The following is a 15,461-nucleotide window of genomic DNA, read 5'->3' on the forward strand; positions in this document are numbered from 1 at the left end:
AACACGCGAACGGAAAGTATTCAGACCTCTTAACTTTTCCCACAATATTTAAGTTACAGCCCTATTCTAAAATTGATTGTATAATGACAAATTAAAAATCAGGTTTAGAATTTTTAGCAAATGGTAAAAAAATATATACATATTTAAAATCACATTTACAAAAAGGCATTCAGACCCTTTACTCAGTACTTTGCTGAAGCACCTCTGGCAGAGATTACAGCCTGTTTTTGCTTTGTCATTATGGGGTATTGTGTAGATGTATTTTTTTTAATCAATCAATTTTAGAATAAGGCTGTAACGTAACAAAATGTGGAAAAAGTCAAGGAGTCTGAATACTTTCCGAATACACTGTGTGATATGTGGTATTCAAAGGGGGCAGTGAAAATATATATTTTTAAACTGGACTTTTTTTCCTTCTATACCTTTATGAATATCAGTAGCAACATTTTTTTATTACACTGTACAAAATAAAAAACACAACATGTAAAAAGTGTTTGTCCCATGTTTCACAAGCTAAAATATCCCAGAAATGTTCCATACGCACATGGAAGCTCATCTGCATGCTCTTTGTCCTCACCAGGGTCTTGACCTGACTGCAGTTCGTCAACGTAACTGACTTCAGTTGGCCAATGCTCACTGCCACACTGGAGAAGTGTGCTCTTCACGGATGAATCCCGGTTTCAACTGTACCGGGCAGATGGCCTACCACGTGTATGCGTTGTGTGGGCGAGCGGTTTGCTGATGTCAATGTTGTGGACAGAGTGCCCCATGGTGGCGGTGGGGTTATGGTATAGGCAGGCATAACCTACGGACAACGAACAATTTTATTGATAGCCATTTTAATGCACATAGATACTGTGATGAGATCTTGAGGGCCATTGTCGTGCCATTCATCCGCTGCCGTCACATGTTTCCGCATGAAACTGCGCAGCCTCATGTCGCAAGGATCTGTACATAATTCCTGGAAGCTGAAAATGCATCGCCTGCATACTCACCAGGCATGTCACCCATTGAGCAAGTTTGGGACAACGTGTTCCGGTTCCCACCAATATCCAGCAAATTCGCACAGCCATTGAAGAGGAGTGGGTCCAACATTCCACAATCAACAGCCTGATCAAACCGTTTAAGAAGCAAACAGAACTGGGAGGGACCTACCTGAATGTCCCCCCCAAAAAACTAGTTTTCGTATTAAAAGATAACTATTTATGGCTAACGAAAAGCTAACTATTAAAAGTCAGATCCAACAATAATATGAAGGGGCTAGAAATCCGGGGCTTAACTTAGTACGTTGACGATTCATGTTTTCTTTTAAATCTGCAATTTGGATCCATGCACAGACACTCTGGATTAAAACTGAATTATGATAAATGCACAACATTATGTATTGGATCGCTAAAAAATTCAACTTTTACATTACCGTGTAGTTTACCAATAAAATGGTCCGACAGTGAACGACAATCGGTATTCATATCCCGAAAGAAAGAACGCAATACAAAACATGTTAACAGAAAGTTAGACAAATTAGATAAGATCTTGCTACCATGCAAAGGACAACATCTGTCTATTTGTGTAAAAATCACCAAAGAATATTCCACTTTATTTGGAGCGGCAAGCCAGACAAAATCAAACGGGCCCATTTATATAATCAATATCAAATTTTATTGGTCACAAAGACATGGTTAGCAGATGTTATTGCGAGTGTAGCGAAATGCTTGTGCTTCTAGTTCTGACAGTGCAGTAATATCTAACAATTCCACAACTACTACCTAATATACACAAATTAAAGTGATGGCCGAGCGGCATAGGCAAGAAACAATAGATAATATAAGATACATTACTCATCTCGTATATACTGTAAGATATGTAAACATTGTTAAAGTGGCATTATTTAAAGTGACTAGTGATCTATTTATTAAAAGTGGCCAATGATTTGAGTCTGTATGTAGGCAGCAGCCTCTCTGTATTAGTGACTGCTGTTTAACAGTCTGATGGCCTTGAGATTGAAAAATAGCTTCCGTCTCTCGGCCCCAGCTTTGATGCACCTGTACTGACCTCGCCTTCTGGATGGTAGAGGGGTGAACAGGTAGTGGCTCGGGTGGTTGTTGTCCTTGATGATTTTTTGGCCTTCCTGTGACAACGGGTGCTGTAGGTGTCCTGGAGGGCAGTTTGCCCCTGGTGATGCGTTGTGCAGACTCCACCACCCTCTGGAGAGCCTTGTGGTTGAGGGTGGTGCAGTTGCCGTACCCGCCGGTGATACAGCCCGACAGAATGCTCTCGATTGTGCATCTGTAAAAACCCGACAAACTTTTAGGTGACAAGCTAAATTTCTTCAGCCTCCTGAGGTTGAAGAGACGCTGTTGCGCCTTCTTCACCACACTGTGTGGGTGGACCATTTGTTGTCCGTGATATGTACGCCGAGGAACTTTCCACCTTCTCCACTACTGTCCCATCGATGTGGTTTGGGGAGTGCTCCCTCTGCTGTTTCCTGAAGTCCACAATCATCTACTTTGTTTTGTTGACGTTGAGTGACAGGTTGTTTTCCTGACACCACACACCCGAGTGCCCTCACCTTGTCCCTGTAGGCCGCCTTGTCGTTGTTAGTAATCAAGCCCACTACTGTTGTGTCATCTGCAAACTTGATGACTGAGTTGGAGGTGTGCATGGCCACGCAGTCGTGGGAGTACAGGAGGGGGCTGAGCACACACCCTTGTGAGGCCCCAGTGTTGAGGGTCAGCGAAGATGTCGTTTCCTACCTTCACCACCTGGGGGCGGCCCGTCAGAAAGTCCAGGACCCAATTGCACAGGGCGGGGTTGAGACTAGTGGTCGACCGATTAAAAATCGGCATGGCCAATTAATTAGAGACGATTTCAAGTTTTCATAACAAATCGGTAAACAGCATTTTTGGATGCCGATTACGTTGCCATCCACGAGGAAACTGCGTGGCAGGCTGACGGCCTGTTACGCGAGTGCAGCGTCAAAAAGACCTTGTGGCTGCAAGGAGCCAATGTAAGTTGCTAGCTAACATTAAACTTATCTTGTAATAAAAACAATCAATCTTCACAAAATCACAAGTTATCATCAACCATGTGTAGTTATTACTAGGTTAACTAGCTTGTCCTGCGTTGCATATAATCAATGTTAATTTATCATCGAATCACAGCCTACTTCAACTTTGCCAAACGGGTGAATTAACAAAAGCACACTGATGAAAAAAAGCAGTCTTTGCACAAATGTACTTAACCATAAACATCAATGCCTTTCTTAAAATCAATACACAAAATTATATATTTTTAAACCTGCATATTAGCAGGCAATATTAACTAGGGAAATTGTGTCACTTCTCTCCAGTGCAAGTAGAGGTCAGGGTATATGCAACAGCTTGGGCCGCCTGGCTCTTTGCGAACTGTGAACTAATTTGCAAGAATTATACATAACATTAAAGGTTGTGCAATGTAACAGCAATATTTAGACTTAGGGTTGCCACCAGTTCGATAAAATACGTAACAGTTCCGTATTTCACTGAACGAATAAACGTTTTGTTTTCGAAATGATAGTTTCCGGATTTTACCATATTAATGACCAAAGGCTCATATTTCTGTGTTTATTATAATTAAGTCTATGATTTGATAGAGCAGTCTGAGCGGTGGTAGGCAGCAGCAGGCTCGTAAGCATTCATTCAAACTTTACTGCGTTYGCCAGCAGCACTTAGCAATGCTTGAGGCACAGCGCAGTTTATGACTTCAAGCATAATCAACTCCTGAGATTAGGCTTGCAATACTAAAGGGCTTATAAGAACATCCAATAGTCAAAAGGTATATGAAATACAAATGGTATAGAGAGAAATAGTCGACGCATCATAATTCCTATAATAACTACAACCTAAAACATCTTAACTGGGAATATTGAACCACCAGCTTTCATATATGTTCAAGTTCTGAGCAAGGAACTTAAACATTAGCTTTTTTACATGGCACATATTGCACTTTTACTTTCTTCTCCAACACTGTTTTGCATTATTTAAACCAAATTGAACATGTTTCATTATTTATTTGAGACCAAATAGATTTTATTCATGTACTAAGTTAAAATAAAAAAAAGTGTTCATTCAGTATTGTTGTAAATGTCATTATTACACACACACACAGTTGAAGTCGGAAGTTTACATACACTTAGGTTGGAGTCATTAAAACTCGTTTTTCAACCACTCCACAAATTTCTTGTTAACTGTAGTTTTTGCAAGTTGGTTAGGACATCTACTTTGTGCATGACACAATAGATTTTTCCAACAATTGTTTACAGACAGATTATTTCACTATCACAATTCCAGTGGGTCAGAAGTACTAAGTTGACTGTGCCTTTAAACAGCTTGGAAAATTACAGAATCAAATCAAATGTTATTGGTCACATGCACATGGTTAGCAGATGTTAATGCGAGTGTAGCAAAATGCTTGTGCTTCTAGTTCCGACCATGCAGTAATATCTAACAAGTAATCTAACAATTTCACAACTACCTTATACACACACACGTGTAAGGAATGAATAAGAATATGTACATATAAATATATAGATGAGCGATGGCCGAATGGCATAGGCAAGATGGTATAGAGTACAGTATATACATATACAGAAAAGTATGTATGTAATGGCTTTAGATGTTTCTGATTGAGATATATACACACACAGTCGTGGCCAAAAGTTTTGAGAATGACACAAATATTAATATTTCCACAAAGTTTGCAGCTTCATTGTCTTCAGATATTTTTGTCAGATGTTACTATGGAACACTGAAGTATAATTACAAGCATTTCATAAGTGGCAAAGGCTTTTATTGACAATTACATTGTTCCCCGAGCCACTTAGTTATCACTTTTGCCTTATGGCAAGGTGCTCCATCATGCTGGAAAAGGCATTGTTCGTCACCAAACTGTTCCTGGATGGTTGGGAGAAGTTGCTCTCGGAGGATGTGTTGGTACCATTCTTTATTCATGGCTGTGTTCTTAGGCAAAATTGTGAGTGAGCCCATTCCCTTGGCTGAGAAGCAACCCCACACATGAATGGTCTCAGGATGCTTTACTGTTGGTATGACACAGGACTGATGGTAGCGCTCACCTTGTCTTCTCCGGACAAGATTTTTTCCCGAATGCCCCAAACAATCGGAAAGGGGATTCGTCAGAGAAAATGACTTTACCCCAGTCCTCAGCAGTCCAATCCCTGTACCTTTTGCAGAATATCAGTCTGTCCCTGATGTTTTTCCTGGAGAGAAATAGCTTCTTTGCTGCCCTTCTTGACACCAGGCCATCCTCCAAAAGTCTTCGCCTCACACTGCGTGCAGATGCACTCACACCTGATCCCGCAGCTGAATCAACTTTAGGAGACAGTCCTGGCGCTTGTTGGACTTTCTTGGGCGCCCTGAAGCCTTCTTCACAAYAATTGAACTGCTCTCCTTGAAGTTCTTGATGATCCGATAAAATGGTTGATTTAGGTGCAATCTTACTGGCAGCTATATCCTTGCCTGTGAAGCCCTTTTTGTGCAAAGCAATGATGACGGCACACGTTTCCTTGCAGGTAACCATGGTTGACAAAGGAAGAACAATAATTCCAAGCACAACGCCTCCTTTTGAAGCTTCCAGTCTGTTATTCAAAATCAATCAGCATGACAGAGTGATCTCCAGCTTGGTCTCTGTCAACACTCACACCTTTGTTAACGAGAGAACCACTGACATGTCAGCTGGTCCTTTTGTGGCAGGGCTGAAATGCAGTAGAAATGTTTTGGGGGGGTTCAGTTCATTTGCATCGCAAAGAGGGACTTTGCAATTCATCTGATCACTCTTCATAACATTCTGGAGTATATGAAAATTGACATCATACCAAACTGAGGCAGCAGACTTTGTGAAAATTAATATTTGTGTCATTCTCAAAACTTTTGGCCACGACTGTACATACACACACAGTTGAAGTCGGAAGTTTACATACACTTAGGTTGGAGTCATTAAAACTCGTTTTTCAACCACTCCACAAATGTCTTGTTAACTGTAGTTTTTGCAAGTTGGTTAGGACATCTACTTCGTGCATGACACAATACATTTTTCCAACAATTGTTTACAGACAGATTATATACACCTTAGCGAAATACATTTAAACTGTTTTACACAATTCCTGACATTTAAATCCTAGTAAAAATTCCCTGTCTTAGGTTAGTTAGGATCACCACTTTATTTTAAGAATGTGAAATGTCAGAATAATAGTAGACAATGATTTATTTCAGCTTTTATTTCTTTCATCACATTCCCAGTGGGTCAGAAGTTTACATACACTCAATTAGTATTTGGTAGCATTGCCTTTAAATTGTTTAACTTGGGTCAAACGTTTTGGGTAGCCTTCCACAAGCTTCCCACAATAAGTTGGGTGAATTTTGGCCCATTCCTCCTGACAGAGCTGGAGTAACGGAGTCAGGTTTGTAGGCCTCCTTGCTCGCACATGCTTTTTCAGTTGTGCCAAAACATTTTCTATAGGATTGAGGTCAGGGCTTTTTGATGGCCACTCCAATACCTTGACTTTGCTGTCCTTAAGCCATTTTGCCACAACTTTGGAAGTATACGTGGGATCATTGTCCATTTGTGACCAAGCTTTAACTTCCTGACTGATGTCTTGAGATGTGGATATAGATACTTTTGTACCCGCGTCCTCAAACATCTTCACAAGGTCCTTTGCTGTTGTTCTGGGATTGATTTGCACTTTTCGCACCAAAGTACATTCATCTCTAGCAGACCAAACACGTCTCCTTCCTGAGCAGTATGACGGCTGGTCCCAAGGTGTTTATACTTGCGTACTATTGTTGGTACAGATGAACGTGGTACCTTCAGGTGTTTGGAAATTGCTCCCAAGGATGAACCAGACTTGTGGAGGTCTACACATTTTTTCCTGAGGTATTGGCTGATTTCTTTTGATTTTCCCATGATGTCAAGCAAAGAGGCACTGAGTTTGAAGGTAGGCCTTGAAATACATCCACAGGTACACCTCCAGTTGTGGTCCACAGGCACACCAACCGCCAGTCAAGGTGAGGTCCCCCGCCACTCAGCCTACTATCTTCCTCTCCACTTGGTCGGTCTTTTCAGACTTACTGGCAGTTTTTTGGTCTTAACATAAGACGCAGTTCTCAATTTTAGCATTTTTAAAATCAGGAAAAATACTATGGGTGATGTTTTAGTCACTCAAAAAGCTATTTTACATGGGAATCAGAATCACTGCCCAGGACCTTAACTTAAATCAGAATGTGGTGGTTCTAGAGTGTACACGATAGAGATACCTGCCCATCAAATCACACATTTACCCCAGTAATACCATTTGGCAAGATAACGTAAGCTAAAGGCTAACAACGATTAAAGTATGCTAGAAGAACAGGGGACACCTCCATGTCCTCCGGAGGCACTGTAGTCCAGGGGCAGTATTCATAAAGCATCTCAGAGTAGGGTTGCTGATCTAGGATTAAAATCAAATTTTATTGGTCAAATACACATATTTAGCAGATATTGTGGATGTAGCAAAATGCTTGTGTACGTAATCTTATTCATTATGATCTTTATAGTAAAACTGATCCTAGAATAGCAGCACTTCTACTCTGAGATGCTTTGTGAATACGGGCGCAGGCCTAGTTCCTGGTTGTTGAGGAGCACCTCCTACCTGAACAGTCTGCAACTGTGGGGACTGGATGACAGACGACTGGGCCGACTGGATCACCCCCTGCACCTGGAACTGACCCCCAGGTAGCTGGACCACAGTCACAGGAGAGCCCCCCAGAGACATCTGCAAACAGTCAGATTAAACAATGACACAGGAGTGAATATTCAATCCTGTACTGTCCCATCCTTTGGATTCGGTTTGCTGTCCTATTAAAGCTACTCAGCCAGGTGACGCAGATGCAAACAGCAGTAGCAGGTAAATGTCCACAACTACTAAGAGCTTTGAAGTGCGAGGCTCCCCTTCCCCTCGGTTTGTAGCACCGTAAAGCGCACCTGTGCACATACGCTGTGTGACTATGTGAGAGCGAAGTCATTCTGCTGTCGCTGACACTACCTTTAGAGGCTGATGCAACAACAAACACTAAAACAGCGGTGTCTGGGTATTGCCAGGGTCCTCACGATACTTAGCTGCCGATACATATAGAATCAAAATGTGTATTGTATCCAGAGGTCACGTTAAGGCAGGAAACAGAGCAACAATGTTTTGTACAGTGGTTCCTCCTCTAAAAGCTGCATTATACTGCAGCACGCCTTGTGGGCTGTTGCAGCATTCTGTGGCACGTTATATAATTGTCAGCCATTTTTCTGTTAATGCAAGTTAGTGCTAGTTTGACCACCAGAGGGCATCTTTGAGAAGCATTTGAGTCTTCCATATTGGCATTACCAGATAATTTAATTTTTTGTTGTTGTAATAACATAGTATATGGGATTAATTAAGAAATTTGTCTTAATTAATATTATGGTGTTTCTATTCCGAGAAAAATAAATATAAAAGGGGGGGGGGGAAATAAGCCCTCAGGGTTTCCGTTAAGATGGAATGGAACATATGGCGCTGTACAACGTGACAATCAGGAGTAGGCTACAGCATAAGAGGATTCTAAATTGTTTGCCTTCATTAGACAACTTGTTCCAATATCTGTAAATCAGGGATATTTATTCCCATAGTAATTCGTTATGGATCGATAACTAAATCAACATCTGCATTTTGAAAGAGTATTTTTGGCATTATTTTATTAACGAAAGCATAAAGATGCTGATGAAGAAATACAGTACATGCTTTTAAATGTATATAATAAAAGAATATACTGTACTTCTTCACCAGCATCTTTATGCTTTCGTTAATAAAATAATGCTAAAAATACTCTTTCAAAAATGCATATGTTGATTTAGTTATTATTGTAGGCAATGTTTACTTGTCAGACTGCACAATAGCCTAATAAACAAATGCAAATGGATTTTGTGCAGTCTGACAAGTAAAACATAGCCTATAAAAAAGATCAGGGTGGACAGACTACAAACCTCCGTCAACATTTATAAGTCCATTATCCTGCAGAGTTCGCTACTCTGGGGCAGAAAAGGTGAACATGCTGTGTGTTCCTTGCCAGAAGCCTTTCGGCAGGTCTAAGACATGATAAAAACAAGACCAAATGGTTTCTTATTGCACTTTATTTAAAAGGTGCACTATGCAAAAATTGCTACGCCATTTCCTGGTTGCTAAAATTCTAATAGTTCCTCTAATTTCAATTTGTGACAAAACAAGCAAGTATACACAACAATAGAAACACCTTCCTAATATTGAGTTGCACCCCTAAAAAAAAGCTAAATTCGTAAAGGGCATGGAGTCAAGGTGTCGAAAGCATTACACAAGGATGCTGGCCCATGTTGAATCCAATGCTTCCCACAGTTGTGTCAAGTTGGCTGGAAATCCTTTTGGTGGATGGCCATTCTTGATACACTTGGGAAACTGTTGAGCGTGAAAAAGTCAAAAGTTCTTGACACACTCAAACCAGTGCACCTACTACCATACCCATTTCAAAGGCACTTCAGTCTTGTCAATTCACCCTCAATGGCAAACATACACAATCCATGTCTCAAGGTTTAAAAATCCTTCTTTAACCGGTCTCCTCCCCTTCATCTACACTGATTGAAGTGGATTTGACAGGTGACATCAATAAGGGCTCATAGCTTTGTGTGTGTATGAAACACTTCTGGGATCTTTTATTTCAGCTCATGAAACATGGGACCTACACTTTCCATGTTGCATTTATATTTTTGTTCAGTATACATACTCCTTTTGCAAAGTGTTGCCATTTCCTCTATATTGACAGGTGAGAAATAAATGTTATACTCACATAACACTGAGACTTTACTCTTTTTTAACAACAGTAACAGTAGTTGTTTTAAAACGGTCTTTCCCACAATTACATGTTGAAATGTTGCTTAACTGTCAGTATGCTTGAACTTATCAGAATGGATCTCTCCCTTTACTCAGTGTGCAAAGGGAGGAGTGAGAGGCGGCAGCAAAACAGGGAAAGGGCAGATACTTTTATTGTGGGAAGCAGGTTAATGCACATTACTGTTTACCAAACAATGGTTTTAGAATCCCCCCCCCAAAAAAAAGTAATTATCAGCAGGAACGTTGGGTTGCCGAATCACCGAAATTACATAACTCTCCTGTTGTGTTCATTAATTCTGTGTTCCCGGTCCAAAATGACCACCCCATTATAACTGATTATAAACCCATAATAATCCATATATTATCAACTAATGTTGCATTAGATCTTTTTAATCAACTTAAGTTCTTGTGAACATTACAACTTCTATTTGCTATTTATGGCCTGTAGGCCTCATTGACCTGAGCTCATACAACTCGTTTGAGTAAAAGAATGCTAAATGTATGGATTATTTTGACTATAACAAATACTCAGATGAAACAGTGCTATTTATCACAGAACTCTTTGTGCCAAAGTTTAACAAGGACTCTCTCCTCACCACTGTCATGATCAAAGATGATACGTGCTGCCACAGAATGAACTGTGAGCAAGGCCTCTCAAAACTTTATATACCAGAGCGGCAAGAAAAGTTCTATATATTATTGAAACAATGTTGCAATTGTTTGTGAGAATGGAACCACACCTGTTGGCAGTGGGGGAAAGATTATATTGGAGAAAGGTTCCCGTGGGGGTTGCCATGGAAGCCAAGAAGGGGAGTGAGGTGTGTGTGCTCAAACACATACATGTGGGGGTCTGGGAGGAAGTGTGTCCATCTGATGAATGAACATGTGCCTGAACTCAATTGTATACACTAATTGTAGTCTCGCCCCTTCATTTCTAATGACCAGTCATTTTTAACCCGGGAACACCACAGGTGTACAAAAGTTAAATAAGACACCCAAAATGTTATGAAAATGTTCAGAAATGTAATTTGTGTGTTCAGATGCCCTGTGTGGACAAAGTCATGGAACCTTATGACAATCAGATTAAATGAACTACATTTTTCAGAGAGAAAACCTGTCAAATCAGTCCAATTCGACTGGAACACAGCAGGAGGGGTAAGCAAGCAAAATTGCTTTGGTAAGAGGATGGCAATGCCGGTTTATTGTCTCAGCTTAAGATACTGTTGTATAGGCTACCTTGCTCTCTCCTTTCTTTCCTCTGGCAACAGCCCAACTCGCACATGATGTGCACACACAGAGACGCACATGTGGATAGCTCTCTAACAACTTGAAAGTGCGCCTCGAGTTCTCATGTGATTCTCGTGAAACCATGTCTGTAGAAAATTGAGTTACAAAACCCCAATGCAAACCTATCAGTTTTAAAATAGTATAACTTTTATTCACCCATGATCCATCATCTAGAGTAGTCCTTAGTTGAGAAAAGTTAATTTAATTAATTATATGCTACTATATGCCTACAGAATGAGTTTCTTATTCTCAAGTAACCCATTTCACCCCACTTGGCCTTCTTATTACCGAAACGGCTAAAAAGCTCAAATTTGGAACAAGTCTGATTTAAAATAATATAATTTAGTTAGTAATTCAGTGTTGTTTAACTCCGGCCTTTTCAAGCCAGGTTAAAACATTTTTTGTAAAGGATTTATTTGTTACTTTGAAAACTGTTGCAGTAATAAGAATTGTGGGAAAACATCATTTTTTGGTAAAATATCAGTTGTAAGAATGACCCAATTGTTTATATTTTTGTTGAGTGGTGGAAACAAGTAAAGCTGCAATATGTAACCTTTTGGGCAACCTGACCAAATTCACATAGAAATGTGTGTTTTTGATCTGTCATTCTCATTGAAAGCAAGTCTAAGTGGTAGATCTATTCTATGTGTGCTATTTCTATGCATCCATTCTTAAGTTTCATTTTTGCGTCTTTAATTTCAGTTTTGTACACCAGCTTCAAACAGCTGAAACTACAATATTTTTGGTTATAGAAAAGATATTGCACAGCTGTGTAGATGGTACAATGATGCTCTACACTATACTTGCTTGTTTTGTCAAACTGAAAATAGGAAAACTATTAGAATTTTAGCTACCAGGAAATGGCAAAGTGGCAGATAAATTAATTTAAGACTTAAAGGACCTGTAGACACCCTGGTAACTATGCCTCTTCATTATCATGCTGATATTATTCACAGAATGAACCCATCATGTTCTCTGTAACAGTAACACTACACGGCCCTCAAAGTTCTCACCTGCATAGTGCATTGCTGTCTGTGATATTATTCCCATTCCTAATCCCTACTTCCATAAAGTCTGTGAGTCATTATTAACCTCTTGATATCAGCCAGTCTGTTACCTGTTGGGCTATCTGGGAGATCTGGGAGGCTGTGATGGTGGTGGGGATGGTGACAGTCTGTGTCTCAGCGCCATTGCTGTTCTGCACCTCTTCCATTGTCACTGCGGAGGCAGATATACAGAAAAATTTAAAGACCACTGGTAAAATTTCCTGATGGGACACTGGTGTGTATGGGCAATGGACAGAGCCCTCTCTGGCAAGTCTATTTTGTAAATAGAGGGATATGGTGGACAAGGACTGGACAGGCTGAGAATCTACATGGAAATAGAGGACAGTCACCTATCCCTCACACCTATATAATTACTATTATTTATTTATTTTTTAACGATTGACTAGCATGTTATTCGTCATAGCTAGAATTACTATGCACATCCACCAGGATATATGTATCCATTGAACAAAACATAGCTAGCTAATGAGAGAGTGTCTAGCCTAGTGGTTAGAGCGTTGGACTAGTAACCGAAAGGTTGCAAGATCGAATCCCCAAACTGCCAAGGTAAAAAAACTGTCGTTCTGCCCCTGGACAAGGCAGTTAACCGTCATTTCGTCATTGAAAATAATAATTTGTTCTTAACTGACTTGCCTAGTTAAATAAAGGTAAAATAAATCAATAAAAACTAAGGACATGATTGAAAATGCTGCACTAGGTACCAGTAGCTAGCTACATTAGTTACAAGGCTGACAGCACTAACCTGTGGTAGCTAGCTATATGTTTATGCCAAGTGCGTTGTCTTTCTTGCTCAACATAACGTGTGGTCAACAGGCAAATTCCAATGTCATTAGCTAGCTAGCCCGCACAAGAAACCGGTTCACAATATGTAAGCATTGTTTGCTAGCGGAGTTATCTAGCTAGTTATTAAGCGTTTAGCTAACGTCCTCTTATTTGAATACAAGCTAACTAGCTAGGTAAATTCGGGTGCGTTCGTAATTTCACTCTGGCCATCTACTGCAATTTCAGAACTCTCGTCTGAGTGTGCCAGAGCGCAGAATAGCTGATGAATTTACGAATGCTCAACACCCCTTGAATATGGCGGGTGTGTCAGTAAACGTCGGCAAAAAAACGTAATTAAATTGTTGCCAGCAGCAATTAGTCACCAACGCTCTGGATAACATGAAAACAGCCTAGTCAGCTTTGCTTGGGCGAGTGAGATGTTCTCTCATGCGTGTCTGGAAGTAACTAGCAGTCTAGCCAACGTTAGAGTGGTTACTGTTGTGAGGTCAGAACGCTCGGATCAGCCCTACTCCTCGGCCAGAGCGTCCAGTGTGCACTCTGAACGCTCCAAGAGCGAAACGCGTTTGAATTTACGAACGGACAATCTGACAACGCTCTGAATTTACGAGTGCACTCGGGCACTCAAGATTGAATTTACGAACATACCCCTAGTAACTTTTGATAGTTATCAAACGTTACTAATTTATCTATTGCTAACTAACGTTAATTGGTCGAAACAGGCAGTGTAACGTCAGCCAGCTAACACTAGCTAGCTGGCTAACTAACACTAGCTAGCTGGCTAACTAAACATTGGTGGACAAGCCAGCTATTCTTAACATTTGCCTTGTAGCTAGCTAACGTTAGCTAGCGTGGCTAGTATGTGCTTTTGTTTCAATGAATGAGCGAATTTTTGTAATACACAGTCACTGGCACGCAAGTACCCGCGTCAACGGACGTCAGCGATAAGGGGAACCATGATTAGCAACTTACCTTTCGACGAGGAGAGGGAGCCGACAGGCGCCATTATATTAGCAAAGCACACCATAAAATGGCATTGTGCCGTTTAGAGCGGAGCACACATATGCAGACGGTCAAATCATTGAAAAGCTGTATTACCTTTACAATCCTTCGTGGACCTCAGCGATGGCGTTGATTATCACAAAAGCGCGTATAAATCACGGGAAAACAAATAGTTGTTAGCTAGCTAATTGCTAATATGGTAAATAAAAGGGCGGCGCAGAACCATGAAAAAATAAAAACGTTCTATTTGTTTTTAAAGGAAGGAGGCGGAGATGCGCGCAGCCCCAGGAAGGACATATGACGTAATTGCTTCCTTTGAGAACTGTGATTGGTGGAAAAGTGTGTATAGTAAAACTATGATGACATAAAATAGATACATTGTCGCTGCCTCTGTAAACAAATTCCACATGCACAGTTTTGTAAATAGCACTTAAAATGTCCACATCTGTAGTAAATGGCCACCTTCAGTGGATATACATAGCATCAACTTCCTGAAATAGCTTAGTAATACWAAGCTATTTTAGGTACAGTATTTCTTAGTTGTATTCTTCAAAAACCAAGGGGTATATTTCAATAGTTGAAACGATCAATAACATGACAGCACCTTTAACAAATCCAGTTACCCACCCATACACATGAGTAATGTCCTTGAACTCAAGGAACTCGGAAAAAAATCTGAAAATAATGATTGGCTGTAAAATCAGTCTTTAATTCATTTTTGCAATTTCAGTATAAAACAGCAATTATAACCAATTTACTAAATGAAACGAGTGAAAATAATGGGGTAAGTGTAGTATAATATAATCAAGTCTTTATTTAAAAAATAAATGAGCTAAATGAATTCAGAAAACAATTAAATCACTATGACTGACTATGAATATGACCTGTTTTTAAAGAGCAACTGAACGTAATAAGCAACTACTCCTTTTGAAAACGGCATATGTGGCATCAATATGCCTTAGGAACATTTATTCTATTGTCAAAATTGACTATAAAGTGTAAATAGGATAATTTTGGTCAAAAAGTCAGTCTCATCCAAAACAGAGATTTGCGAGATAATTAGGAAAAAATGGTATGTCACGGAATGAAGGGTACCGTAACTGTTTTCCTTGGGTTGGGTTTATTTCAATCATGCCCACAGCTGGCAGGAGCGCAGCTGCACGCAACCTGATTGTAAAATGCCCATGGTCAATTTGGTTTGAAATTCGATATCCCTATGGGGCTAGTTAGAGACCATCAGTAAAATACACAATGTACATGGGGAAATATTGTTTTATGTCAATAGCTCCAAATTTCCATGACTTAAAAACATCAAACCAACTATAAATTTAACAAATTAAAGTGATTCTCTGGTACTTTTGTATACTTTTTAGCCAGTAGTGCACATAAGCCAATAGTGTTCCCCGGGA

The 15,461-nt window shown here is 40.1% G+C and overlaps 1 protein-coding gene across 4 annotated transcripts in view; it reads right to left on the reverse strand.

Moving 5' to 3' along the window:
- atf1 (activating transcription factor 1) overlaps nucleotides 1–14,355 on the reverse strand; it is a 30,419-nt gene extending 16,064 nt beyond the window's left edge. The window contains exons 1-3 of one of the 4 annotated variants that reach the window (XM_023990772.2): nucleotides 14,149–14,355; nucleotides 12,321–12,421; nucleotides 7,682–7,804 (exon numbers count right to left, since the gene is read on the reverse strand). In XM_023990772.2, coding sequence (XP_023846540.1) covers nucleotides 7,682–7,804; nucleotides 12,321–12,416 — 219 coding nt within the window. In that variant the 5' untranslated portion in view covers nucleotides 12,417–12,421; nucleotides 14,149–14,355. Of the gene's footprint in view, nucleotides 1–7,681; nucleotides 7,805–12,320; nucleotides 12,422–14,022; nucleotides 14,110–14,148 lie in introns of those variants that run through there. The other 3 variants (XM_023990760.2, XM_023990765.2, XM_023990781.1) reach the window with 3 other exon arrangements.
- Between the last annotated feature and the right edge of the window lie 1,106 nt (nucleotides 14,356–15,461).

The sequence above is a fragment of the Salvelinus sp. IW2-2015 genome, linkage group LG1, assembly GCF_002910315.2.
Source record: "Salvelinus sp. IW2-2015 linkage group LG1, ASM291031v2, whole genome shotgun sequence".
Classification (NCBI taxonomy): Eukaryota; Metazoa; Chordata; class Actinopteri; order Salmoniformes; family Salmonidae; genus Salvelinus; species Salvelinus sp. IW2-2015.